The 25,215-nt window shown below is 47.6% G+C and overlaps 1 protein-coding gene across 1 annotated transcript; it reads left to right on the forward strand.

Annotated features, from left to right (window-relative positions):
* The first annotated feature begins 1,205 nt into the window (after positions 1–1,205).
* DENND6B (DENN domain containing 6B) lies at positions 1,206–24,747 on the forward strand. Its single transcript, XM_075728220.1, has 20 exons — positions 1,206–1,346; positions 8,045–8,083; positions 8,183–8,225; positions 9,579–9,691; positions 11,366–11,446; positions 13,259–13,364; positions 13,916–13,995; positions 14,247–14,309; positions 15,113–15,168; positions 15,789–15,911; positions 16,311–16,406; positions 16,514–16,608; positions 17,178–17,243; positions 17,959–18,023; positions 18,456–18,545; positions 19,486–19,539; positions 19,916–20,025; positions 22,760–22,862; positions 23,737–23,811; positions 24,564–24,747. The coding sequence occupies exons 1-20, from the start codon at positions 1,206–1,208 to the stop codon at positions 24,684–24,686; spliced, it is 1,722 nt and encodes a 573-aa protein (XP_075584335.1). The 3' UTR covers positions 24,687–24,747.
* The last annotated feature ends 468 nt before the right edge of the window (positions 24,748–25,215 follow it).

Here is a 25,215-nt window from a genome sequence, read left to right on the forward strand (position 1 = left end):
GGGTTTTGACAGAATTACCCCCAATTTGTACCTCTGGGTCACGATGCAGTTTATCAAGGAAGCACACAGAAACGTGCGCACCTCTCCCCACAAAATTGGACAACAAAACTTTCATTTAGCCCAATAAAGGGGCTTCAGTGCCAAGCTCACACGGCTAATGTTAGGAGTGAGGTTACTGCTCGCGTGAGTGAAAACCAGCTTCTCCATCACGTAACCGGGCAGATGAACTTCTCTAGGAGGCACGGGGCGCAGGCGGGACGCTCAGAGGGTAAGGCAGCATCAGCCTGCCTGAGCCAGTGCTGCCGCAGGCTCGCTCTCCTTCTTAGGCTTTCTGTCTACAGCAGCCCTAGCACTTTCCTGCTCCATGACTGAAACTGGCTGAACAGTAGCCTAGCAAGAAGTAAGAAAAAAAAGAGAAAGTGAAGGGGTTTTAGCCAGCGTCTCAGGAAATCTGCCATGAAACTGTTATTTATCACTCATATTTTAGCAGTTCCTACATGCCGCTGTCCTGCCACCCCAAGCCCTGAATAAATGTAAGGAAGCAGCTCATGCCACAGAGCTCACATGCCTTAAAGCTAACAAAAATGAGGACGTTAAGGTTCCAATTTACCCTGTGCCATTCACTTTGGCTAACGTCCACCCCGCGCCAGGCCCGGCTCTGCTGGAACCCCCGCGGCCTCCGCGGCCATGCGGGGCTCGGCACGCTCGGGCCGCCCTCCCCGGCACCGGCACCGGCACCGGCACCGTTCCCAGCCTGCGTGAGCCCACGGGCCGGGCTCGGCCGCGGGGCCTGGGCAGCCGCCCCGGCGGAGCAGGCCCAGCCAGGCCCCGGGGCGAGCAGCGGGCGGAGGGGGGAAGCTCCGGGAAGGAGCAGCAGCCCCCGGCGGGGCGCGGGAGCGGGACAGGGTGAGGCGGGTCTAGCGGCGGCCGCGTCCCGCCGAGTTTCGGCCGCCGCCGGGCCCCGCGAGGCTGAGGCCGCCCGCCCCGCCATGACAGCCGCGCCGCCATGACAGCCGCCCGCGAGCCGCTCTGCGCGGCCGGAGCCGTCTCGATGGTTGGGGGCGGGGGGGGGGGGCGGGGGGGGGGGGGGGGCGGGGGGGCGCGGGACCTCCGGGCCGCCGGGGGGCGCGGCGCGGCGGGGCGGGGCCGGGGGGCGGCGGTGGCGGCGGCGGGGCCGGGCCGGGCCGGGCGGAGCGGGCGCTGCCATGGACGCGCTGTGCCGGGCTGAGCCCCGGCCCCGCCGGCCCCCCGCCGCCGCCTCCCCGCTGCCCTGGGCCCGCTTCTCCGCCTGGCTTGACTGTGTCTGCGTGGTCACCTTCGACCTGGAGCTGGGCCAGGCCATGGAGGTGCGGGCAGGGCCGGAGGGCGAGTGAGGGGCCGGGCCCGGGCAGGGCCGGGGGTGTCTGAGGGGGCCGGGTGTGAGGGTTCCGGGCCCGGGCAGGGCCGGGGGGCGAGTGAGGGTCTGGGCCCAGGCAGGGCCGGGGGTGTCTGAGGGACCCGGGCAGGGCCGGGGGTGTCCGAGGGGGCCGGGTGTGAGGGTTCCGGGCCCGGGCAGGGCCGCGGGGCGAGTGAGGGTCTGGGCCCAGGCAGGGCCGGGTGTGTGGAGGGGTCTGGGCCTGGGTAGGGCCGGGGGTGGGGGGGTCCGGGCCCGGGCTGGGCCGGGGGGCGAGTGAGGGTCCGGGCCCGGGCAGGGCCGGGGTGTGTGAGGGGTCTGGGCTCGGGCAGGGCCGGGGGGCAAGTGAGGGGCTGGGCCAGGGCAGGGCTGGGGGGTTTGAGGGGTCTGGGCCCGGGCAGGGCCGGGGGTGTTTGAGGGGCCCGGGGGTTTGAGGGGTCCAGGCCTGGGCAGGGCCGGGGGTGTTTGAGGGGCCCGGGGGTTTGAGGGGTCCAGGCCTGGGCAGGGCCTGGGGGCGAGTGAGGGGCTGGGCCAGGGCAGGGTGGAGGCAGAGCATAGCTGGGGGGATGAGGGGGCCGGGGCAGAGCTGGGGTGGATGGAGGCCGGGAGCAGGCGGGGTGGGATGGGGAGGCAGGGGAGAGGGAGCAGGCAAAGGGGTGGTGGGGGTAGGGGCAGGGCCGGGGGAAGGCAGGGTGGAATTGGGGCCAGAGACCCTAATTCTGAGGGGTGGGTGAGGCGGGGGGTGCGGACTGGGGGCAGTGGGGCTGTCCCCCGGGATAAGGCTGGGGCAGGGGTGGGCAGGGGGCTGGGGGCCGGAGGGCAGGGCCGAGAGGAGCCAGGGCAGCCCGGGGTGTGTGCAGGGGCAGGGGGTGCCTGGGGTGGGCAGTGGGCTGCAGGACTGCCGAGGAGGGGGAGCCGGCTATGAAGGGAGGAGGGCGGTGGGGAGAAGGCTGCGGAGGAAGGGCTGTGGAAAACAGCCCACGCGGGCAGGAAGGCCTGGGAGCAGGCGCAGGGGTGAATCTTGGTTGGAAATACAGCTCTGATGTGTGGGGTCAGCGGGCACTAAGGAGGGGCTGAGGTGGGTGTCGCAGCGATAGGGAAGGAGCCGCGGGCTGGGTGGGAAGTGGGGGAGCGACGGGGACATAACGGGGCACAGCGGAGCGGGGGGCTGAGGACCTGCGGTGTCAGAGGCTTCCCAGGAGGTCTGATATGCCTGTGGGGGTCACTGGGGAGTCAGAGAGGATGAATTGGGAGTGAAGGGGTTGGAATGGTTTTTCCCTATTCCCTGGAAGATTGCGCTGCTTGCCTCTGAAGAAGGATTTGGAGGGAGTTAGATGGCTGAGGCTTGTAACGTGACTGAAGGCAAGAGCTGGTCGGTGTTCTAAGGAAATACAACGTAAGGGGACCAGATATCTCTGGGTTATGTTGAACCTAAGGCATTGCCTCAAATTGCTTGATATATGTTGTGCAGTTGTGGGAAGTACTCCTCACTGTGCCTTTGTGTAAGGAGGTTAACGTTGTTTTTCAGAGGATTGTGACTTTCCCTTTTTGAAGTCACGCTGAGGCTTCTGAAGGGAATGGGAAGTGGCAGAGATCAAGTTAGCCTGTTGTTGCACTGTTTTCTTAAATACTTGACTATGTTTCTTTCCATGAAGCCTGAAAATAAATTTTAAAAATCTGCCGTAGACCTGAGTTTCGCATGTTCTATGTTCTTTCCTGCAAAACAATACCCTGGAAAGGATATGAATACGGGGATAATAATTAGCATTTACAATTTGATGCTTCATAGGTGTGTTTTAATATGTAACTACAAAGGAGCTTTCTTACTGCTTTTATTACCTATCTAGCATTATAAGGAGGGGACTTTGTGATCAGGGTATGCAGTAATATGGTTTGTTAATCCTTGGAAAGGTATTTTTTTCTTCTTCTTCTTCCTTTCCTCCCTTTTCCTCCTTTGCCTATGTAAATATTGATGGGAAAAATGCTTCTCGTGTGGCATAAATGACCAAGAAGACTGGGAACATCTCAGCATCTGGACTGAGTGATGACACAACCCCACTGTCACTTTTCCTTTGGCTTGTCCGTTGTGGATTTCTGTCTCTGAGCAAAGGGTTTGGGCAAGGAACAGGGGTCTGCATTAGGTAAGACACCCAGAAAGGAAGCCAGGCAGAGGAGAAGCTGTGTGATAAAGATCCCGTGTTCCGTTCTTGATGGGGTTGGGAAAATAAAAAAGCTCAAGCTGCTACTGTCTTACAGGCGAATCTCAAGTAAAATTATTTCAAAATTTTGAAAAACTATTGCCAGGAGTCAAATGGTGACATTATCTTCCTGCTTATTCCCTATTTCCATCTGTTGCCTTGGCTGTTTTAGATTGGGTCCAGATCCTGCGGCTCGTCTCCAAGTAGGCTGACTTCTGCAGCCGAGAAGAGGGAGGTTTATGATTTGGGCTCTCAACTGCGAGTTTCTGGGTTAAAAAAAATGCATCTGTGGCACCCAGCCCTGTGGGACTTCAGTCCTGGCTGAGTTTGCGCGGGAAGTTTGCCATAGACATTACCAGATCAGTGTAGCTGACTGAGATTAGATCTTGACAGAGCTCTCTGTGGTTTTGTGGATGTACATATATCCCTCTAAAGAATGATTTATGCACAGGGGCTGTTCACGCACCCAGGGATTACACAAAGTGACAGGCTACAAATACTCGGAGTAACTTGCTCTACCTCACATGCTCACAGCAAAGTGAGTCAGGAGGAAGGGAAACCTCCCGTTCTGGAGGTTGCACCATACTTTTCCATCATCCCTGTAAATCGGCATGTGAAGACGCAGGCATCCCTCGTCCAACCTTAGGATGTCCCCTGCAGTTCTGCTGTAGGAGCGGGCCTGGCTCACTCGGGGTTTCTGTGCTGAAACCTTGTAATCCTTTCCTGAAGATTACTTTTTCCCCGAGTATTGGACTCTTTCCAAATAAAACATCTCTTTTCATCCCTTTCTGCCCAGATCTACATGGAAGCCACGTTATTGAAGCCTGCTTAGTGTGTGTTGTCTGTCCTTCAGCCACACTGAGTGGAAAGGTGAAATTACCCCTGGAATGGGGTCGGCTCTGTGGGTACAGCTTCGCAGCCAAGAGCTTGTTTAGGGTCTGCTCAGGTTCCTGAATATTGCGTGACTTGTGTTCTGTGCAGTTGTCTCGCAGTGGAGATATACCATCGGCCTGAAATTCAGTGAGTCCCCCTCTGCTGCTGTTTAAATGTACAGTAGAAAAGGTGTTACAAAGGAAAACATAGGTTAATGCAGGAATTAGGTGTGATTACTGTTTCTGACTCATCCACCCGTTTACATTTCTTCAGATAGGCCACTACAGACAGCAAAAATACTGCACGTTTCTGAGACGATCCTCTCCGGCTAGCAGTCTGCATCCCGCCGGAGCAGCCCTCCCCGCCAGCCGCTTGCCGCCCGACTCCGCAAGGGCTCTGCCTTCTCCGGTGCCGCTGTCATAGAAACGCTGAAAATTCATCCCCGTGGTTCTGAAATATCCCCTTTCACAACGGCGCTGGCTCCTCCCTCCTCGAGCTTTTCCAAACACAGGCACTTTGTGAAGCTGGGTTACTTCAGAGTCACCAGAAGTCATTTTCTGGGATGTTCTCCGTGTTGCTATGGCAGCAGCAGAGTGCTTGGCACCCGTACCGATATCAACAGCAAAGCTTTAGTGCAAGGATCTGTTTTCAACAACATGTGTCACCTCCATGCTTGTTAAGTCAGTATTGATGGGAGAGAGAGCTACATCACGAGTTAGGACATAATTTAAGCCCTTTTGGGCTACTTCTGAGATATCCAGGGACTTTTACAAATAAAATTTCCTTTTTGTTTACTGCCTTTTTGCTTTTGAGAAGTTTTAGTCACTAGGATTCTTACTATTTTAGATGGGGTTTTTAATCTTGTAAATATTTAGTGATTTCTCCCCCCCAAAAACTTCTCAAAGTTTGTACTTCTCAACGGCAGAAGTACGTGTCAGAATGTTAAACCAAAGGGGAAGCAAAGATGCAGAAGATAAGGCCTATTTTTCAAAAACATGGTGTCTGAATTTTTGGGTTTGTCAGTGCTTCTGTCATCAGTCAGACGCATTTGAGCCTGATTTTTTTTTTCTTTTTTTTTTTTCCTTCTCCCCCTCCTCCAAAATGCTGAGCGCATGTCTCCAAGTGAAACACAGGCGTAGCATATCTTTAAACTTGGACCCACAAAGCAGCTAGGAGCCATCAGTATCCACCTCTGGTCTGATTTACTTGCAGAAACAGCCCCCAGAAAAGGCAGCAGGAGAATCAGAAGTCTGCTTGACTCTTGAACTTAAGTTTAAATCATCAGCGGGCACTGCAGAAAGCACGATGCTGTGAGATTCCTGAGCTTGTTGATGAATCAGTGTCAGATGTCCAGGTCTCTCTTCCTGGTCTATCCATTATTACATGGGAATTAACAAAATAAATGTTTGTATGATCATTAAATTAGTCATAACCACAAGAATTTATTCAGTCGCCTAATGCAAAAATACAGCGAGCGGAGAAGTGTGTCTCCTCCCGTGGCGTAGTTGTAATGCAGCCCTTCGCGCTTCGATGTCTAAAAAGCCTTCGTTCTCTCGTCGTGCCTTAACGAGCTGCCTCATCGCTGCGGCTCCTACGTGATCATTTTGCTCCTGTATTCTTGTAGCTTTCGTCTCTCAGAGAAGCTTTAACCGAAGGCTAATCAGCGTAATTTTTAATTGTTAATTTGGCTCGCTCTCCGAAGCTGATGAGCTGACCTTGCCAAGGAATCGGTGGGGGATTGTTGGAGCGAAGCGGGCTAGCTCGGTGACCTGCCAGCACGCTGGCGTGGTGCCACCCTCGCTATTTATAGGCTTGTAAGAAGAGTCAAGCGCTGAGGAGAGCTCCTGATTTGAGTGCCAGATGACTCGCACGCTGACCTGAAGCAGAGTTACTGCCCGGGAGCTGCAGAAGTCTGATGAGCAGATCTCCAGTTTTCAAGTCATTCCCTGCTAGTTTCTTTTTCATCCGCTTAGTTAAAGCCACCTGCAACTTCTGCATTTCCCGATCAGTAAGTGCCGTAAAGGCTGTGTACTGTACTTCTACAGATTTGTGAGTGCTTCGATTTCTATCCTCTGCCCAGTGACATGTGAAACTCATTACTGCTGTTGCTGTGTCATTTCTCGCTGTGACTGTTTCTGCAGCGGATCTTGCTGGTGGATCTCGCCTGCAGTTCTGCCCTCAGCCCTGACCTGTGCAGTCTGGCACCGAGTTCTCTTTTATTGGGTTACAGCAAACGCAGAAAGGGTGTTACCAGCATTTACATAGTTCAGCTGCAAAGCTGGAGTCTTTAACGAGATGCTTTAAAATTCTCGAGGATCTCTCTTATCTGAAATGCGCGGTGATAAATTGGGTGTAACACAATTGAGCTGTCACCGGTATGCTGACAAAGCATGAATCTTCGAGCCTGTGCCAGACCCACCTCTTTCTCTACAAAACAACCCTTGGCTTGTCTTTCTAACAACAGCTCAAATCAGGGAGGCTAAACCAGAGCTCCAAGTCCTCTCAAACTTCTCCTGCTGCCCATTTTCTGCTTTTTGGTCACTGTGAACAGCATCTTAAGCTGACCGGTTGCTCAGGACTGTTAAATAAGCACTGTTACCCTGCATGCTAGGATATATACCCCAGTCTGTGTCTAACACCACACTTTGTATTGTTTCGTGTACGTAGGATATATTGTTTTCTAATATCTTCGTACAGCTAGAACCTTTGTCCAGACTGTCATTGTCTCACTCTTGATTATTGCTATATCCTTTCCTCTGCCCTTGAGGACAGCAATCTTGCCCTGCCCGTGTCTTGGCAGAATGCTGCTGCAAAGGTTGTTTCCCCAGCCACGGCTGTTAACGCTCTCTGTGCCATCCTCCAGTGGCTCTTCTTTCCATACCTCGTCGCGTCTACGCGTAGCTTCGTTTTTAAAGCCATTCTTAGTCTTTCCCCTCATGTCATTGCTGTGAAGTCTGCTTTTACCTCTCAGCAGCTCATGATGCCAGCCTTCCTCGCTCCTTCAGAATATTTGGTGGGTTTAGTGAGTTGTAACTGACTTTTTAGCAACATTTAAAAAATCAAAATAAAAAGTGACTGTCCTCCAAACAACAACTAGAAATATGCAAAGTCCCGAACTTTCTACATAGGACATTATTTTGGGCAATTTTTAAACTTGTATTTAGATGCCAAATTGAATATTAATGCTTTCCAGGCTTGGAGAGTAAGTATGTGATAACGTAATTTCAAGCAGCGTGGAATAGTCCTCTCCTGCCTGCTTTAGAGAAAACAGATGTTTGCACATCAGTAGTCCGTACAGTTACCAACTGGGTGGTGGGGCTGTTTGCTCACCGAGCTATCAACTCTCAAGTTAAAATCCAAGTAAAATATAAGCTATTTGTGACAAGTGATAAGCTATCTGTGACAAGTTCAGTGCAGTGGGCTATTGACAGTCAGATTTTAACGGGGTAGATGTACCTGCTTGTAGGGTATGTTAGGGAGAAACAAGGCACTTACTCTATGGAAGCAATGCTTGTAGATCTTTGTAGAAGTCATGGGGGAACAGAGTGATTGGCTTTACTGACTCTTGTCTCTTTTGCAGTTGGTGTATCCTTATGACTTCAGGCTAACAGAGAAAGAGGTAATAACTTTTTTTTTTTTTTTTCTTTTTTTCTTGGTTTTAAAGACACTGAGCAGCGGTGATGGAGGTTTTCTTACTGTGTGGTTTTGTTTGTTGCAGAAAACTAGTATCTGCTACTTGTCCTTCCCAGACTCCTACTCAGGTAGGTAGCATCTGTTGGCCTTGCCTGCAGCCTGCGGGATGGTTCGTGGCCGTTATGAAAGAAACGGCTTCACGATGGAAAGACTGAGTCATTGCCTCTAATGCAGCAGAGACTGATGGGCTGTGTCTTCTAGAACTGTGACATCAAGGAGCACCCAGCCCTTAGGTCTGAACAAAGAGGCTTCTTGTCATTTTGATTGCTCTCTGGATATCGAGTCTGCGATCTAGTGGGTGACAGGACAATTTCTTGATAAGCTTCCATGCTCATGCTCCACCTGTGCCAATAAAATATAAAAAAAGTCACGAAGGGTGGGTTCCCTGAGGTTTGCAGCTGTCGACTGTCAGCATTTCTGTGCGTGTGAGTGAAGTGCTCGGTGAAGAGAAATAGATGGGGGGAGAGGATGCTTTCACAGCAGAACTATTCCCAAAGCTTGTCTTTATAAATCAGAAAGGTGGCAATAAGAAATAAGCATGTTAATTCAACCCAGTACCTGTTCCTGACTGTTAGTTTTCTACAGCTTTGCCCGGTTTAGTTTTAAATGTTTTTTATTATGTACTTTCACTAGTTTCTCAGAGCTTAGTGAATGCTCAGCCTAAATGTCCCTTTTATTAAAGTAAATTATTTACTAATAGTAATATCTTCATAACACACGCAACAGTCTTTACTCTTCTTCGGAGCATAGCATCTGCAAACAGCGGGCAGGACGTATGTCCTCTTGCCCCGTTGTAGCGCCTTAGTCTGTTTAGCCGTGGTTTTTGCTCAGTGAGCTTAGAGTGTTTAACTCTTTCCTCATAACTGACCTCTTTGTCCGTACCCGGCCCTAGTCCTTCTGCCCTTCCAACTGATGAAACCTCCTGAGGACTTCATGCTTCTTTTTTTCCTGCTGTACAAAGTATGCTGGGGGGTGGTGAGCAGTACAGTGTGACCTGGGAGGTGCCCGGCTGTGGTGCTTGTCTAGGTCCTTTGCTGGAACTGTTGTGCAGGGGATTGGTGTTAAAATCAGTGTTTGTGTGGTCTTGGATTAAGGCCGTTTGTAGGTTTTTCAGTAGGGTGGATGAGAAGAGGTGGCTGCAGCTACTCAGGATAGGTGATACTTGCCAGCGTCTTTGGGTTTCTCGGCAATGGCCTGGCAAGGTTTAGCTTAATGATATCAGTTCTTGTGTTCAGCTACATGTTCCTCCTGGCTTGCACTGGGTTTTGGGGGTTTCTTTATGCTGTTACTCTCCATTTTCAGTTTTGGGGTTCCCTGTAAATCAGCATCCCTGTTTTTGTCAGCATTTCTGATTTAAGCAATTTCCAGCTTTCTCTTTACTGTGACTTCTTCCCGAACGTTTGCGATCTTCTCTGTCTCAGGTGGCCTGGGGGATACTCAATTTAGCTTCCGCCTTCGTCAGTCTGGGGGACAGAGGACCACTCATTACGAGGACGATGGCGAGTACAATAGAGAAGCACCCCTAACGCTGCAGGTCAGTTGCATTTCACTGCACTACTTATACCTGCTAAGCAAACAGAGGTGTTACTGGGTTAAAAGCCACATATGCTTTTGATTTGTTTTCTATACATGAAATACTCATTTCCTGTGGCCATGGGAATAGTCAGGAAAGGAGAAAGCTTTCAGCACAGGGACTTATTTCCACGTCAATACTCATAGAGGGCTGTGTTGAGAATCCCAGCTACTCTGAGAGATGGAACTGAATTGGGGGACCCCAGATTAGAGCAATGGTCATGTTTGGCTACAGTGAAAAGAAAAAACGGTGGCACACAGGAAACATCCAAGAGAGCGCACACCTGTGTGCGTTGCCACAAGGCAAGACAAGAATATCCTTGTGTGTGGGAAATGAGATGTTTACCTCTCTTGTTGAGGGATGACAGTTCTTTTCATTTATCGCAGGATCTGTGTATATGAAAACATCCGGAATAATTGGCATGCCACAAATCCACAGTTTAGCTTCCTATATGCGGGCTGGTTTAACCATACCCAAGCACTAATATCAGGAGTGTCTGTTAGCTGTGGATTTTCCATCGGTGAACTGTCCTTCCATTTCATGCAGAGAAGGGATGTGCTGAGCACTGTCGCTTCTTTTAATTGAGCAGATGGCCATCAGATCAGCTTGTCCGCTTCTGCTTTCTCCTTTGAGATGATGCTTCCTGTGCGTGTGCCTTTTTAACACTTCTGCAATCTTTGTGATATGCTTTTGTGATACGCAATCCAGAAATGAATTGCTGGTCTGAGAGGGAGTAGGAGGATTTCTTTTCCTAAATTCCAGTCTAGAAATTTTTCAGCTCGCTTGCATCTTTACTGCTTTGTAGCAATCGGACCCTGCCTCGTAGATTCACCTAGCTTTAAAGAAGTAAGGGAAGTAAAACTGCCAAAGTACTGGATTCTGTTGTGGAAAAATAATATTTTATTATACAAGAGAAAGGTGCCTTAAACCTTGGGGCTTCAAAAATGATATTAAGGATGGTCTTTGTGTTCAGCGTTGATAACTATCCTTCCTCTTTGATGTCTGTGGGAACTTAGAAGGCACAGCATCTTTGAAATGATTGCTGGGGATTTGTGTTAAATCTGTTAGTGTTCATGGATGCCGTGAAGGAAACCTCATTCAGCTTTGTGCTTCATCCCAAGCAAAGTTTGACTGGTACTGCCTTAACTGCCTGACTAAAGAGGAATGCAAACGGGTATGGTAGAGGACATCTCCTCCTCTTGGAAGATGCTGTGTTCCTTCCTCAACAATACATTATCTCCTAGCTGGCAAAGAAAACTGGCAGTCAGAGCACATCAGTGGCAGCACTGGGGTGCCACGATGAGCTCAGTGGGTTGGCTCAGCTGGTCGTATTGGTGGAAACCTCCATTAACCTTTTAGATGATGGCCCTGAAGGTGCTGCAGAAAGGGACTAGCGACAGGGGCTACCCGGAGGCTGTAATTTTTTGTGCATTTAGTTGCTTGTATCTCCTCTCTGTCTTCCCATTTGGTAAACTCTCCCAGATAGCTGAGCATGGATAACTCTGGTAAATAGGAGGGAGTGCTGTAACTGTGTCGTAGCAGGAGTGAGGTGTGTTGTTTGGTCAGTGGCTGGAGGGAGTTTGGCAATGGCAGGAATCGGTTTCTCAATAACAGCACTGTCGGTCTCTCCTGCAGCGGGAGTCAGCTCATTACTTTGGTTATGTGTACTTCAGGCAAGTCAAGGACAGCTCGATGAAGAGAGGTTATTTTCAGAAGGTGAGTACTGAAACCAGATAGCTTGCTACTCTCAACTGGTACGTAGCTGTAAAAAGGCACCTATCCATCGCTGTAAAATAGCACCACTTCCTACGTGACACCCACAGTGTTTCTGCAGGAAACAGCAAAGGTCACGGAGAACGGGAATATGTGGAAAGCGTAATTCCAAACAAACCTGGATGCTGTTGCTATGGTGCGTTAATCACATGAGCAGTGACCTGCTGTCTGAATCATGAGATCCTGAAGTACTCGAACATTTGCTTCAGTATGTACTCTGTAGTGTTACAGATAGCGAGAGGATATACTTCGTTATTGCAGTCTGTGCTAGTTATACCTCAACCCTACTCTTGTTATTGCTTTAATCTTTCTTCTTCCTAGTAGCCTTCTGGGAATGGATTTCCTGCTGGGATGATTGCTTCTAACTAGCAGCAGTGACACTGCTGGTACCTCGCCAGCCTTGTCTCTTATCATAAATTCCTTTGACACAGACATTGGAAAAAATACAAACTGCATGTTTATTTCAGCATAAATATGCAAAGTGCTTTGTATTATTCAGACAGATAGTCATGGTCACTGCCTGAGAGTGAAATTTCAGACTTCTTCTAGAGAAGGAAAATATTTTACTTTGATCCAAAGATCCATTTTTCTCCATGGATCCGTGGAATTAGTCTTTCACTAGTGTTTTTCCACATCAAAAGATAAAGTGCCATCCTCTCAAACAAGTGAACTTTGAATACCTGCTCTTCAAAGAGCAATGCTTCATAGATGGTCAGCCTGGTAACTTGCTGGAAGGTGGGGACACCATTCTGAGGCCGCAGCTGCTTGGCCTGCTGTGCTTTCGCTCCTCCACCTCGAGGCAGTGACATGAAGTTTCTTTCAAAGAGACATGCTAATACAGAAATTGGTTTCTTCATCTCCACTAAAGCAGTGGATTGATCACTCAAAAAGTTGGAGGATTAGAGTAATTGGACAACATGGGGACCTGCTGACCAGGTGTTTATACCAGGCTAACGTGCTTGCTCTTTGGTAGACTCACAAAAGTAGTCAGCACGTTGAATTCCTCAGTGAAGTATATTGTCACGCTTGGATGGGGTTTTTTGTTTCAAATGACAAAGTTTTGGGTTGGAAAGGAGGTGTTTAAATGAGGAGTGCAGAAATTTTCACCGGATCCTAATTAATGTATTCATTAATGATTTGAGGAAGAGAATAATCAGCATGGTAATGAAAACCCCAGTGGGCGAGTTGGAAAAGTTGTAAAAAATAGTGATATGTTTCATAAAGAAGCATTAGAAGGAAGCCAAAACAACAACAAAAAATGGCATTGCTGGAAACAAATCAGCATTATTTCAAGTTACTTGTTTCTTCTTCCCCAGAATTCCTTTATTTTGTTTATCTACCTAATTTCAGTTTCAGTGGTCTGCTCCTTTGCTCTTCTCTGTCTGAAGTGGTTGTTTTGGTAGCTTTGAACCTATCGGCAATTTATTTTTGTTTTTCCTCTAGATGATCCTTTGCTAGGTCACAAACTCAGCCCTCTTAGTTGCGGTGGCTCCCTGGTAGAAGCCGCCAGCTGTGCTTATTCATCAAACAAAAAACTCCTTGCCTGTGTGGATACCCAGGGTCTCCCTAAGCCTGAGGGTTCAGCAGCTAGCGTAGCTAGCAAGAATTCCACCAGTAAAAGTGCTGCTTTTGAGCTCTTTCATGGTTTTGATGTTGGGTTTTAAATGTAGCCCTCTAGTAAGCAGTATAAGTATATGCAGTGCTAGAAATGATCACGTCAGGGGGTCTCTGACTGCTGCACGCACCTTTTTTCAGTCCTTGGTGCTGGTGTCACGCCTTCCATACGTGAACTTGTTCCAGTCATTGCTGCAGCTGATTGCTCCGGAATACTTTGACAAGCTGGAGCCGTGCCTGGAGGCAGGTGAGCAGTCGGATCGAGGAGGGAGAGTTTGCATATTGAAATCTCTCAGAGGTTTTATCAGGAGGTTCCTGAAAGACAGCTGAAATCTTCCAAATTAGTTCATTCTGGAACAAATTCCAACAGGGAAAAACTTTCATCCAAGTGGTTGGCTTGTCAAAATTATAAACAGCTGTAAAGGATGCATTAATGGGAATTGTCTGACAGCCTTAATAGATGATGCTGTCAGTTTTGCATACAGTGTGTTCCCAGAGAGAGGAAAAAACTGCTAATGCTACATCTCTGTCTGGGCCTTTATTGCACTATGCAACTTAATCATGATTTATCGCCAGTCTAGTGCTGCTGGGCCTGCAGTGAAAACAGTGGCGCAGACATAAGCCTGGTGTCTGACCTAAACTTGCACAATTATTTGATGTAGTGTTTGTTTGCAGCTAGCCAGGGGGACACGTGAACTGGGAATGAGCGATAATTAAATTGGCAGAACTCATGGGACCTGCTGAATTAGCTGTATTGACCTTCAGGTTAAACTTTTTTCTGTACCTGTGTCCCTGCAGTGTGCAATGAGATTGATCAGTGGCCGCCTCCTGTGCCAGGACAGACTCTGAACCTTCCAGTGATGGGAGTTGTCATTCAGGTACTCGTTGCTGGCGATCTGTACTCAAAAAACCACAAACTGGGAAGTGGAATGTGTATTCCCTTTTCTTCTGGACGTTAAAATTGCTGTTTACTCTAGATTCTTTCCATTTATTCCTAACGTCTGTACAATTAGAATTGATAATTGAGGAAGCTTTCTCGCATGGATGGTCGTTAGGGAGGAAAGCAAAGTGTCTGTGCATGCTAACTGATTCCATCTCCCTGGATAATCTGTTCTTATTTGTAATCTAGGTGAGAATCCCATCAAGGGTGGATAAGCCAGGATCAAGCCCAGTGAAGCAGTTCAATCAAGAGGTGAGATGAAGTGTGGCATGACACAAGCCGGTGATGAGCAGAATCTAGACTACTAAGGAAGGAGGGTAGAGAAGAATTGGAACTCTTTCAGCCTTATCCTATTTGAAGCCACTTTGGCCTGGGATTAATGTGGTTTAAGCTACCCATCTGGTTCAGACTGCATGCTGTCATGCCTTGTGTCTTTCAAAACAGGATTCTCTGCGCAGAATTTGTGTGCTTCAAGTTATGTATGTGCATTGTTCTCACAGTTTTTGTTCACCTTGCCTTTCCTGGGAATTCATGCATAGGTAGGTCTCCACGAGACCCTGCCTTAGTCTTCTGTGCTGTTTTGCAGCATTTGCTGTCTGAGCATCTTTACTGCTTTTATTCAGCTTTAATTTTGATTCTTGTTCATTTGATTTCCCCCTCTTTTTCTATGCTTTGAATAATGTTGTCATATTCCGCAACTTCTGGTACCCATATTACCAACCCTTCATGTCTCTATCTGTATCTTAAGCTCTGCCTTGCACCAGAGGAAACTCTAGAAAATAAAGGAGCAGACACAGGAAGTCTTTCACATCTTGAAAAGAAGGGATTCTTGGCTATCTTCTAGCAAAGGAAATTCATTTGGACCTTGAATGCTTAACCCAGATCTGTTCCTGGCTCGTATCTCTAAGTGTTAACCTTGTTCTCTTCTTTTTATGCTTATTGTAGAGGGGGCTACTTTATGATTGATGTGGCCAGTTTAGATGGCATTTCAGTCAGGATGCTTCCATTTACTAACAGTTTTGGGTTTCTTTGGGTTTTTTTCCTTCCTCATTTAGAATCTGTTACCAGCCCCACTGGTCCTCCCCAGTATTCATGAACTGGATCTTTTCAGGTGAGAGCCACCATCCCTGTAACCCTGTTCTCTCCAGCTGCTTTCCCCTCTCCCTGCTCAGAGTATCCTAGAAATCATAAGTATAATGAAGGTGTCAAATGAGGAATCAAAAATTACTGCTTTGCAGAGTGTCATTTAGAATACCAGGCTTGCAGAGCTTGTGCGGTGTTTAAACCTGTGCGCACTGCCCTTACCACAACCCCCCGTATCCTGGTTAGAGGAGGGTTTCTTCTTGACCTCAGCTGGTGATCAGCTTAAGCTCTGAAGCGTACACATTGTGTGTCTGAACCAAACTTTCCAGCATTATAGGTGCTATTCTAATAGACGTACATCTGCCGTAATCCACATGCATTTTGCTTTGCTTAGATGAAAAGACGTACTGAGAGCAATACGATCAGCAGGTCGCTCTAGATTGCTTAAAGCGTTTCCTTTAAACATGAATAAAATGGTTGAGCAACAGCATGTGTAAAGACACATGGCATTCTGTTGTGGGATACTAAAAATCGGTCCTAGATTTCAAATTCCCAGATAGAAGCACATCTGGATAGGCTTACATGCCATAACTGTTTCTGGTCTTTTCTGAACTGCATTTCTAACCTCATTCTTCCTTTCACTAACAGGTGTTTCCAGCCAGTGCTAATTCATATCCAGATGTTATGGGAGCTGATGTTACTAGGAGAGCCAATTGTTGTAATGGCACCATCCCCTACGGTTTCTTCAGAAATGGTTCTGACACTTACCAGGTAATGCCTTCAGATTCTGAGATACAGGTAACTATAATCATAAATTCTGGCAGTTTTTCAAATCCACTCTTATGCCAAGTCAATTGTTTTAGATTTAGTTTGCCTATGAAAGCATGTAAGACAAATAGCATAGCAAGAGAGTCTTGCTTATATTCCACCAATGGTAGGGGAGAGTAAAAGTGAATCTCCCATGTTGGGAGCCCTGATGGTTCACAGCCCTGAGGAACTTTGTCTCCCCAGCTTTGAACTCTGCTTTAGCGGAAAAAAAAAAAAGCCTGGAAGTCCTCCAAAGTGTTACCTCTGGCAGGACAAAACACTGCTTTAGGACATAAACCTGATGTAAACACACATTCCTCCTCTGTGAAGTTTGTATGGCAACTATTCTGTCTATTGTTACAGCTGCCTTGCTCCTCTGAGGTACTGTTGTGACTACCGCCCCTATTTTACTATCCACGACAGTGAATTTAAAGAGTATACCACCAGGACGCAAGCTCCGTAAGTAGCCAGTAGACCCTTGCTACCCACTTGCCACTGTCTGTGTGAAGGAAACCCTGAGGTGAACATTGTTCTGCTTTTTTTTTTTTTCCCCCCCTTCTTTCTAGGCCAAACATCATTGTGGGAGTCACAAACCCTTTCTTCATCAAAACTCTCCAGCACTGGCCGCACATTCTTCGGGTTGGGGAGCTCAGAATGTCAGGTAAGAGTGGAACCAAAGTCCTGTTGTGCTGGTAGACCTTGTTGGAGGCTAGTAGTGAGCTGACAGTTGCAGTGCTAGCCATCATTTTACACATCTTCATTCCTGTGAGAGCTGAGAAACCAAAGGGAAGTCTAGACTCTGACCCAGTTGATGTGCAGGATGAGTGCATACAATGGTGAAGACAAATTGTTGAGAGGATAAGTCCCTGTGGGGTTTTTTTTAAGCATTAAGAAAAGGAGAAGTCCTTCCTGGGCAGGAAAGAGAAAATTGCGTAGAGAAGAACAGAGAGGTGGAGGGAGAGACTGATTATTATCTATGAAGCCAAGAAAACCTCTAGGTTGAGGAGTGGGGTTTTTCGCAATGCCTCCGTAACACGTTCCTGTTCCAAAATGTTAGCAGGGAAGTTAGCAGATGTAGAAGGCTTATGTGAGGATGGAGTTAAAGGAAAATATGATTTAAGATGTACGAGGGTAGGACTGGATGTTCTCGAGTGCAAAGTCTCTCACGTGCGTGCTGTGGCTGTGAGGGTAGATTCAGAGCCTGAATAGTCATTTGATGTCTTTCCACAGGAGACCTGCCCAAGCAAGTTAAGGTGAAGAAGCTAGCTAAACTAAAAACTCTAGACACAAAACCAGGTAAGTCCTTTTGTCAGACATCATTTAATCTTATTTACCCTTGCACGCGGGGGATTTTGCAGGCTTTGCAGGCATGTGAACATTGCATACGTTATTCTTTGTATCTCAACAAACGGACATTTTGGTGTTGTCATCTTCTCCTACTCGATGTGCTACACAGTTCTCTTTAGTGGCATCCCCACCTAATAGAGAAAAACTGTACATCTTTGTTCTGAGATTGAAAAAGCCAATTGAAGAAATTACTTTAGTGTTGGGAGAACTTCTAATTTTCTTGATTTTATTTTATATCTCATGTCTGCTTTTCCGATGCGATGGAAGTCAAAGGAACTTGCTTACCCAGCTGCAGCTATCTGTCACTTAACTAACTGTTCAGCTCGGGCCTAGCCATAAGCTGACTCCAGTAAGTTATCTCACCATAAGCTTAGCATAAGAAGGTCCTTGAGGTAGTTCAGTGTCCTTTAATCCTGCTGTGAGTACTGGCTGCATTAGCAATTTTGTAATTTTTGTAATTATTTTTTAATAATTTTTGTAATTATACATACACACAGAGCTGCCAGGGTTTGTGCTAGGAATTTCAGTTCTGTTATCCCTGCACCATATAATAATACATAATCTAGAGCCTCCTCTAGGTGCGTGGGCAAAGTTTTGTTTTTAACTTCTGTTTTTTTCTGGTTTGGTTTTTTTTTTGTTGTTTTGTTTTGTTTGGTCAATCTAGGAATCTATACTTCTTATAAAACATTTCTTCACAAAGACAAAACCCTGATAAAAAGATTACTAAAGGTAAGCAGTTTCCACTCTATCCTACATCCTGTATGTCATTATGGGAAAGCTGTGCTAACAGCTTGGTTCAGACAGACGAAACTCTCCAAAAGGAACAGACTTTTTACAGTGTGTAATGATTTAGTCAAGTATGCTTGGACATGTTTATCATGCCAGTTTTAAAATTTCTCACTTAATATTATGGATTAAATGCTGGTGTTAATGATAACCTAAGCGAGAACAATTGTTATCAAAAAAAGAGTGAAAAAACCAGATGCTATGCAGTGAAATGTGAGTGATATGTTTAACTAGAGAGTGGAATATGTATTTTGGGCGGTACAATTTTCCAGACTGCTCTGGACCGGTTGCTTATAGCTGTGACGTTTGCAAATTCTGCGTGCGTCTGCATAACAGAGAACAGCACCTTTGTGAATGCGCTGCTTGTGCTTGCAGGGGATTCAGCGGAAACGCCCGTCTGAAGTCCAAAGTGCCCTTTTGAGGCGTCACCTCCTCGAGCTCACCCAGAGTTTCATCATTCCCCTGGTGAGTTGAGCAGAGACTTGTCAGAGTGGTGTAAAGGTGAGGGGAGGTGGACGGGAGATGCTTGAGTGACAAGTTTGCACTTGCCCTCTTTTATTCACCCGTAGCTGAGCATCTGTAATAGATTCAGGATGTGGCACTCTATTATAGAGATGTTTTACTCCATGGAAGGGAACTAAATGTCTCTTGAACACAAATTTCAGTAATTAGCATAAAAGTCTGCAGGTTGGATATTCAGCACACTGTGTGTAAAGCCAGAACATTGTTTCCTGCAATGTAGGAATAGGTGTTCCATGTTATTTGATTCTAATGCCAACTCTTTGCTCTTTTTAGCAGGTAGTCAAAGCAGATGCATAGGGAAGGGCCAGGAGCCCAGAACATTCCCCCTCCCCTCTAACGCTGGAATCGAACCCAATGCCAGTGTGAAACCCTGCCTTCTGGCTCTGGGAAGCTTTGCTGCAGAGCTTAAGAGGCCTGTCCACGTGGTGATCACCACCCTAAGGCACATTTTAGCACGTGCTTTCTTTCAAGGCCTTCCCTGTCTAGTCTCACTAGAAAGCTGCTGGTGCTTTTTTGGTGACCGTCCAGCTGGCCAAGTTTGGCTCCTCCACTTTCTTTTCCACCTCATCTTAGGAGGCGGTACATGGGAGGACAGAGCATCTTCTCAGATTCTAGTCCCTCCTGCCAACTTCTTCCCCCCTGACCTTTTCTCACATGGCGTGCTTAGGGTTCTTGCAGCATAGTTTTGTGACCTAGCCCCTGGTGGGAAACAAGCTGGAACTCTTCAGCTCATGTAAAATGCAACTATGAAGAAAAAAAACAGAGTAGGAGGCTGTTGATTGGGCCTGTGGTGCATTGGAGAAGACCATCGCGCTCAGTGACCATGCAAGAGGCTCCTCGATTGTTTTAACTTTTTGTTGTTGTTGTTTTAATTTCTTCTTAGGAGCATTACATTGCAAGTCTGATGCCTCTGCAGAGGGCCATTACTCCATGGAAGGTATGTTCAGTTTTCCGATTGCTTCTGCTTTCCTTTGACTACAGGGATTAGGAATAGTTATGCCATATGCTGATGACATACTCTGATACACTGTGTGAACTTCCCTCACTGAAGGAAGAAGGTTATTACTCCTTTAAAAAAAAAAAAAACAATGTTGAAACAAACATTGGGACAGATGCTTCCTGTTTTGCAGTAAGCTCAGCTATTGTGAGTCTAATTAGAATTTTACTAACAAGGCTGGTTAAGATGTTCATGCATTTTTTGTTCTCATAGTTATTGAGTCCACCTTGTGCAGCCTCTTCCATTGTAAATACAGACCTCATTTTCTCCCCGGTTTCTTTTGGGTACCATGTAATACGGTCTTTCTGTTGTGCAGAATCCTCCACAGATTCGTCCTTTCCGTCAGGAAGATTTCATGAAGACCCTTGAGCACGCTGGTCCGCAACTTACCTGTGTACTTAAGGGTGACTGGTTAGGCCTCTACAGGTAAGATTTTGGTAATTACTTAACCTTATCCTCCTAACAGCTGGTGCAAGTTATAATGAACATCAAATCTTGAATTAGAATTGGGAGCAAAAGGGGAGTTTCAGGACAAAGGCTGCTCACCCGAAAAACTCATGCCTATGAAGAATTGATCAACCAATAATGGGCAAGAAGAGCAAATGCAGGGCAGAATCAATCCTGTGTTTTATGTAGTCTCTTAAATGGGTAGATACAGTTGGGTTTAGCTGTCAACTCTCCACCTTCAGGAACTTAGTTTAAGTCCTCGCTGCTGGAGAAGTGGGCTCATCTCTGACATCAGCTGTGTCATTTATTGTCCTCCAGGGAATCTCTCTTTTTGAAGTGTCTGCTCCTGGGCAGATGGGGTATAAAGACTTGTAGGTCCTCATCCAGTAGTGGTTTTATGTGTTTGCACAGCATTCAGGACAATGGCCGTTTCATTTTTACTGCATGATGGCAATGCTGTTAGAACACAGGATGTAGTTTCTTCGGGGTAGAATTTAAGAGAGCATGCAGGAGAGTTCGTCCATAGTTTTCGTAAAGGATAGTTAGTTATACTGAACATGAGCCAGCAGTGTGCCCAGGTGGCCAAGAAGGCCAACAGCATCCTGGCTTGTGTCAGGAATAGTGTGGCCAGCAGGAGCAGGGAGGTGATTGTGCCCCTGCACTCAGTGCTGGTGAGGCCGCACCTGGAATGCTGTGCCCAGTTTTGGGCCCCTCAGCACAAGAAGGACATTGGGGTGCTGGAGTGTGTCCAGGGAAGGGCAGCGGAGCTGGGGAAGGGTCTGGAGCACAGGGCTGGTGGGGAGCGGCTGAGGGGGCTGGGGGTGTTCAGCCTGGAGAAGAGGAGGCTGAGGGGAGACCTGATCGCTCTCTACAACTACCTGAAAGGAGGCTGTAGTGAGGTGGGTGTTGGTCTCTTCTCCCAAGTAGTTAGCGATAGGACGAGAGGGAATGGGCTGAAGCTGCGCCAGGGGAGGTTTAGATTGGATATTAGGAAAAATTTCTTTACGGAAAGGGTGGTCAAGAATTGGAACAGGCTGCCCAGAGAGATGGTGGAGTCCCCATCCCTGGAGGGGTTCAAAAAACGGGCAGAGGTGGCACATGGGGACATGGTTCAGTCTGGTCTGCCCTTGGTTGGCTTAGAGTAGACTTGGTAGTGTAGGTCAATGGTTGGACTGGATGATCTTAAAGGTCTTTTCCAACCTAAACGATTCTATGATTCTATAAAGGGGATGGAGAAGACACTTATCACAATATGTGTAGGAAAAATCCAGAAGTCAGATACCCAGTGGGAAGGAAAATGGGAGATGTACGGATATGGAGAAGGGGAAAAAATTCCAGAGAGTGAGCAGAGACAATAATCATGGATTTTGTTTTGTTGTGTTGCTGTGATAAAGTATGTACCATTTTGTGCTTTAATGTATTTAGCAGAAAACAAGCAGTTCCACTCTTATGCTGCAGGTGTGGTAGATTTAATTTTGGATATCTAATATTTTGAAAAATAGTAACAAACAACAAGCTGTTTCAGTAAATTGGTTGAGGTTTGCAGGCAACTGATGTACCTGCAGAAGTTTACACGTTCCAGGGTTCTTAACTGTGTGAGACTTTGTGCGTATACTATTTCTTGTGTTCCTAAGTCAAACCCTTAATTAAAAAAATAAGTCTATCTGTATCACAGTGGCATCTTGAGATGTTGGCTGGGTTTAGGACTCCACTGTGCTGGGGAGAGCGCACGAGAGCAAGACTCCTTGAAGTTGCAAAAAGAAACGGTACAAACATCAGCTCTCTGCAGGTAGCCTGAGGAAGTAGCTTGAAGAGATACTAAGTGGGCCGCTCTTACTAGAGGAAAATGCTGAAATACAGCATCTGAGATACCCCACTGTTAATCAAAGAGTTGCAAGGAACGTGCTGCTAAAGTGGCTGTTACTCAGCTCTATATGGCATCTTAAACTTTCTCATCTTTTTCTTTCTCTGCTGCCACAACTCGTGTCTTTCAGTTAGTGGCTTTTCAATCCCATTTTGAATTTGATCTAAAGTTCTGTAACACTCTGAGATAAAAACAGGTGTCGTGCTGCCCCCTGTTCATTTTCCTGTGTAGCTCAGTAAAAACGGAGGTTTATTACTGTACTGCACGGGAGAGGTGTAAGTTACGCATCCTTTGGCATAGCCTCGATGATACCTTGTTTATGTAGGAAAGATGTAAATCACCAATTATATGGGACTTAGGTCCATGCTAGCAAATGGTTGAAAGCTGTAAATACCAGGAAAGGAGGGGAATTAAGCAAGATACCGCAGAGGAATGTGAATTTCTTCCCATGTTGAACCATCCCAGCTATCGTAACTCTAAAGGAAAAGTGGGCCAAAATAAGGCTACGGAAGGGCAGAGAGCACCGCTTCTTGCATTGGCTGAGGCTTGAGCTGAGGCAGAGGACGGTGTGAGACTGGCAGGATTGCCCCTCTCGTGGGTGACAAGCTGCTAAAGCTGCTCAGCTGTATCACGTTGATGCCTGACAGAAGTCTCTGGAGTAGACAAGATGCGAAAAGAGCATATTAGCTCGTAATCGGTTACCGTCCCTAATGACACTGTGCATCAGAAAGTCTTTTCCTCTCACATCTGTGTCTGCTGCAGGAGGAAGGGGAATCTGTGTGCAATGGAGCCAGCGTGCTTCTCCGGATCCCCCTCTGCCCCTTCTCAATGTCACCTCTCTTTCTGCAGGCGTTTCTTCAAGTCTCCCAACTTCGATGGCTGGTACCGTCAGAGGCACAAGGAGATGACCCAGAAGCTGGAGGCCCTTCATTTGGAGGCAATCTGTGACGCGGTATGTTCCAGCTGCAGGTATTAAAACCAACACCAGACTTCTCGGGCCTGAAACCTGGGAGATGAGGGCACTGCTACCTTGGACACGCGTTGGCACCGCTCGGTTCTGCACTGATGGATGGGGGACAGTGCTTTGTGCCCTTGGGAATCACAGCTCTACCCTGCATCTGTCGGTGCACAGGAATAGCAGCACATGTGGGGGACAAGAACATGAGCAGCTCAGCTCCCTGACTTTGTTAGCCAGCGCAGGTCCTGCTCTGGCTGCTTCTGTCAACTGTTTTTCATTCATCAGGCCCTTCCCAAGCCAAGAGTGCCAGACTGGAAGCGTCATCTGTTGCTGGCTTCCTTAATGCCTAATGAAAATAGGTAGGATTTTGAGTAGTGACTGCTGGTACAATTTCTTGAACTGAGCAGCTACTGGGGTAGTCCCAGGAGCTCTGGCATCCTACCCAGGTGCATCTGCAGCTGCAGCGCTTGCTTCACTGCTCAGCAGTGCAGGTCCTCGAGCATGGTGTGGGGAATACCAAAGCTGTCTCCTTTTTTAACAGGACTGACTCAGGCAAATAGATTTAAATTCTGAGCACAGCACAAGATTCACAGTGCTGACTGGAGGAGGGGAGCCCTGCGCTGCCTGCATATTACCGCTTCTTTCCTTGATTTTTCTCTTACAGGCAAGAGCTTGATGCTGTCATGGTCAGAAAATTGGGGAGAGCTCTGTCTTGCTCATTTAGGCTTAAGTGCTGTGAGTGGAGTTGTGAAAGAGGATGAGAAACCTCCTCCTCGCTTTTATTTCAGGCTTTGCTTAGGGGTATCTCTTTGAGAAAAGCTTCTGTAAAGAAGAAATGTCCCTGAAGAAAGCTGTTCTTTCTCTTTAGAACATTGTGGCCTGGATGAAGGACAAGTCTGAGGTGGAGATTGTAGACCTGGTGCTAAAACTTCGTGAGAAGCTGGTAAGTTTTCCTCCCTTCTTATCATAGAATCGTTTCTGTCTGTATCTCTGTGGCAGGAAGAGACCAGGGACATGGCTCACACTTGTTGCTTAGAAAACTTTGTTCTCACTCCCTGATTTCATAGAATCATAGAATCGTTTAGGTTGGAAAAGACCTTTAAGATCATCCGGTCCAACCATTAACCTACACTACCAAGTCCACACTAAACCAATCAAGGGTAGACTAGACTAAACCATGTCCCCAAGTGCCACCTCTGCCCATTTTTTGAACACTTCCAGGGATGGGGACTCCACCACCTCTCTGGGCAGCCTGTTCCAGTGCTTGACTACCCTTTCCCTGAAGAAATTTTTCCTAATATCCAATCTAAACCTCCCCTGGCGCAGCTTCAGCCCATTTCCTCTCGTCCTATCGCTGTTCCTTGGGAGAAGAGCCCAACACCCACCTCACTACCCCCTCCTGTCAGGTAGTTGTAGAGAGCAATGAGGTCTCCCCTCAGCCTCCTCTTCTCCAGACTAGTTGCCAATTTGGAGAGCTGGCAAAAGGGACAGTGATGAAACTTCAGTGTTTGTGTAGAAAAGGGTTCAAAGTTCTGAGACTTTTCACCTCCCTGAGACCCAGGTGACAGCTTCCTGTCTTTTGTCTCGTACCCTGAACTAAAGAACATGAAGTTTGCTCGGTCGATCGCAAGGAGGAAAGAGGAACTTTGAAGCTATTAGAAAATTCCTCTGTTTCTCTCCTCTCTCTCGCTGTAGGTAAGAGCCAGGTGCCAACACCTCCCTGTGAAGGAGGAAACTCTGCAGCGGGTGGGCCTGTATATCGAGACCATCATTGGCTCCTTGCCGGAGGATCTCCAGGCCGTGCTGCACCACCACTGAGCACGGCGAAGGGACTCTGTTGGAGAAGGAAGGGCCCTCCCACCCTGCTCCGAGCTGTGGGCAGCCGCAGTCGCATTTGGAAAGGAAACTTCTTCCCTGATCCAGCCAGCATGACCTGATCTGGACCTTGCTCACAACTGAGCGTGATCTTGAGCACGTGAGCACGTGGGTCAGAACTGTAGCAGGAACGGGGAACCGTGTGCACTGTTCTCTGTCTAGTCCTGCTTTGAGGAGCTGGGTTAGGGGGCTGTAAATGAGAAACTGTGCCCTCTGCGGCTGTTCGTAGGTCAGAAAGTGACAGCCAGGCTTCCAGCAGCATGTGATAGGCTGTGCAAAACACGTATTGCCCATACGTACACATCCATCCTTGTCTAGCGCTTGGGCTCTCAAAATTTCCATGCCGTCATCCTGCCTGGAAGAAGCAGGACCAGCCTTGTAGGGGGGAGCTGTTTTCAGGACAGCTCCTGATGATAATCAGAGAGATGCTAGTCCCTCACGTACAAATGATGCAAAAAAATTGTCACTGCCT

Source organism: Pelecanus crispus, chromosome 1 (genome assembly GCF_030463565.1).
Source record: "Pelecanus crispus isolate bPelCri1 chromosome 1, bPelCri1.pri, whole genome shotgun sequence".
NCBI classification, from domain to species: domain Eukaryota; kingdom Metazoa; phylum Chordata; class Aves; order Pelecaniformes; family Pelecanidae; genus Pelecanus; species Pelecanus crispus.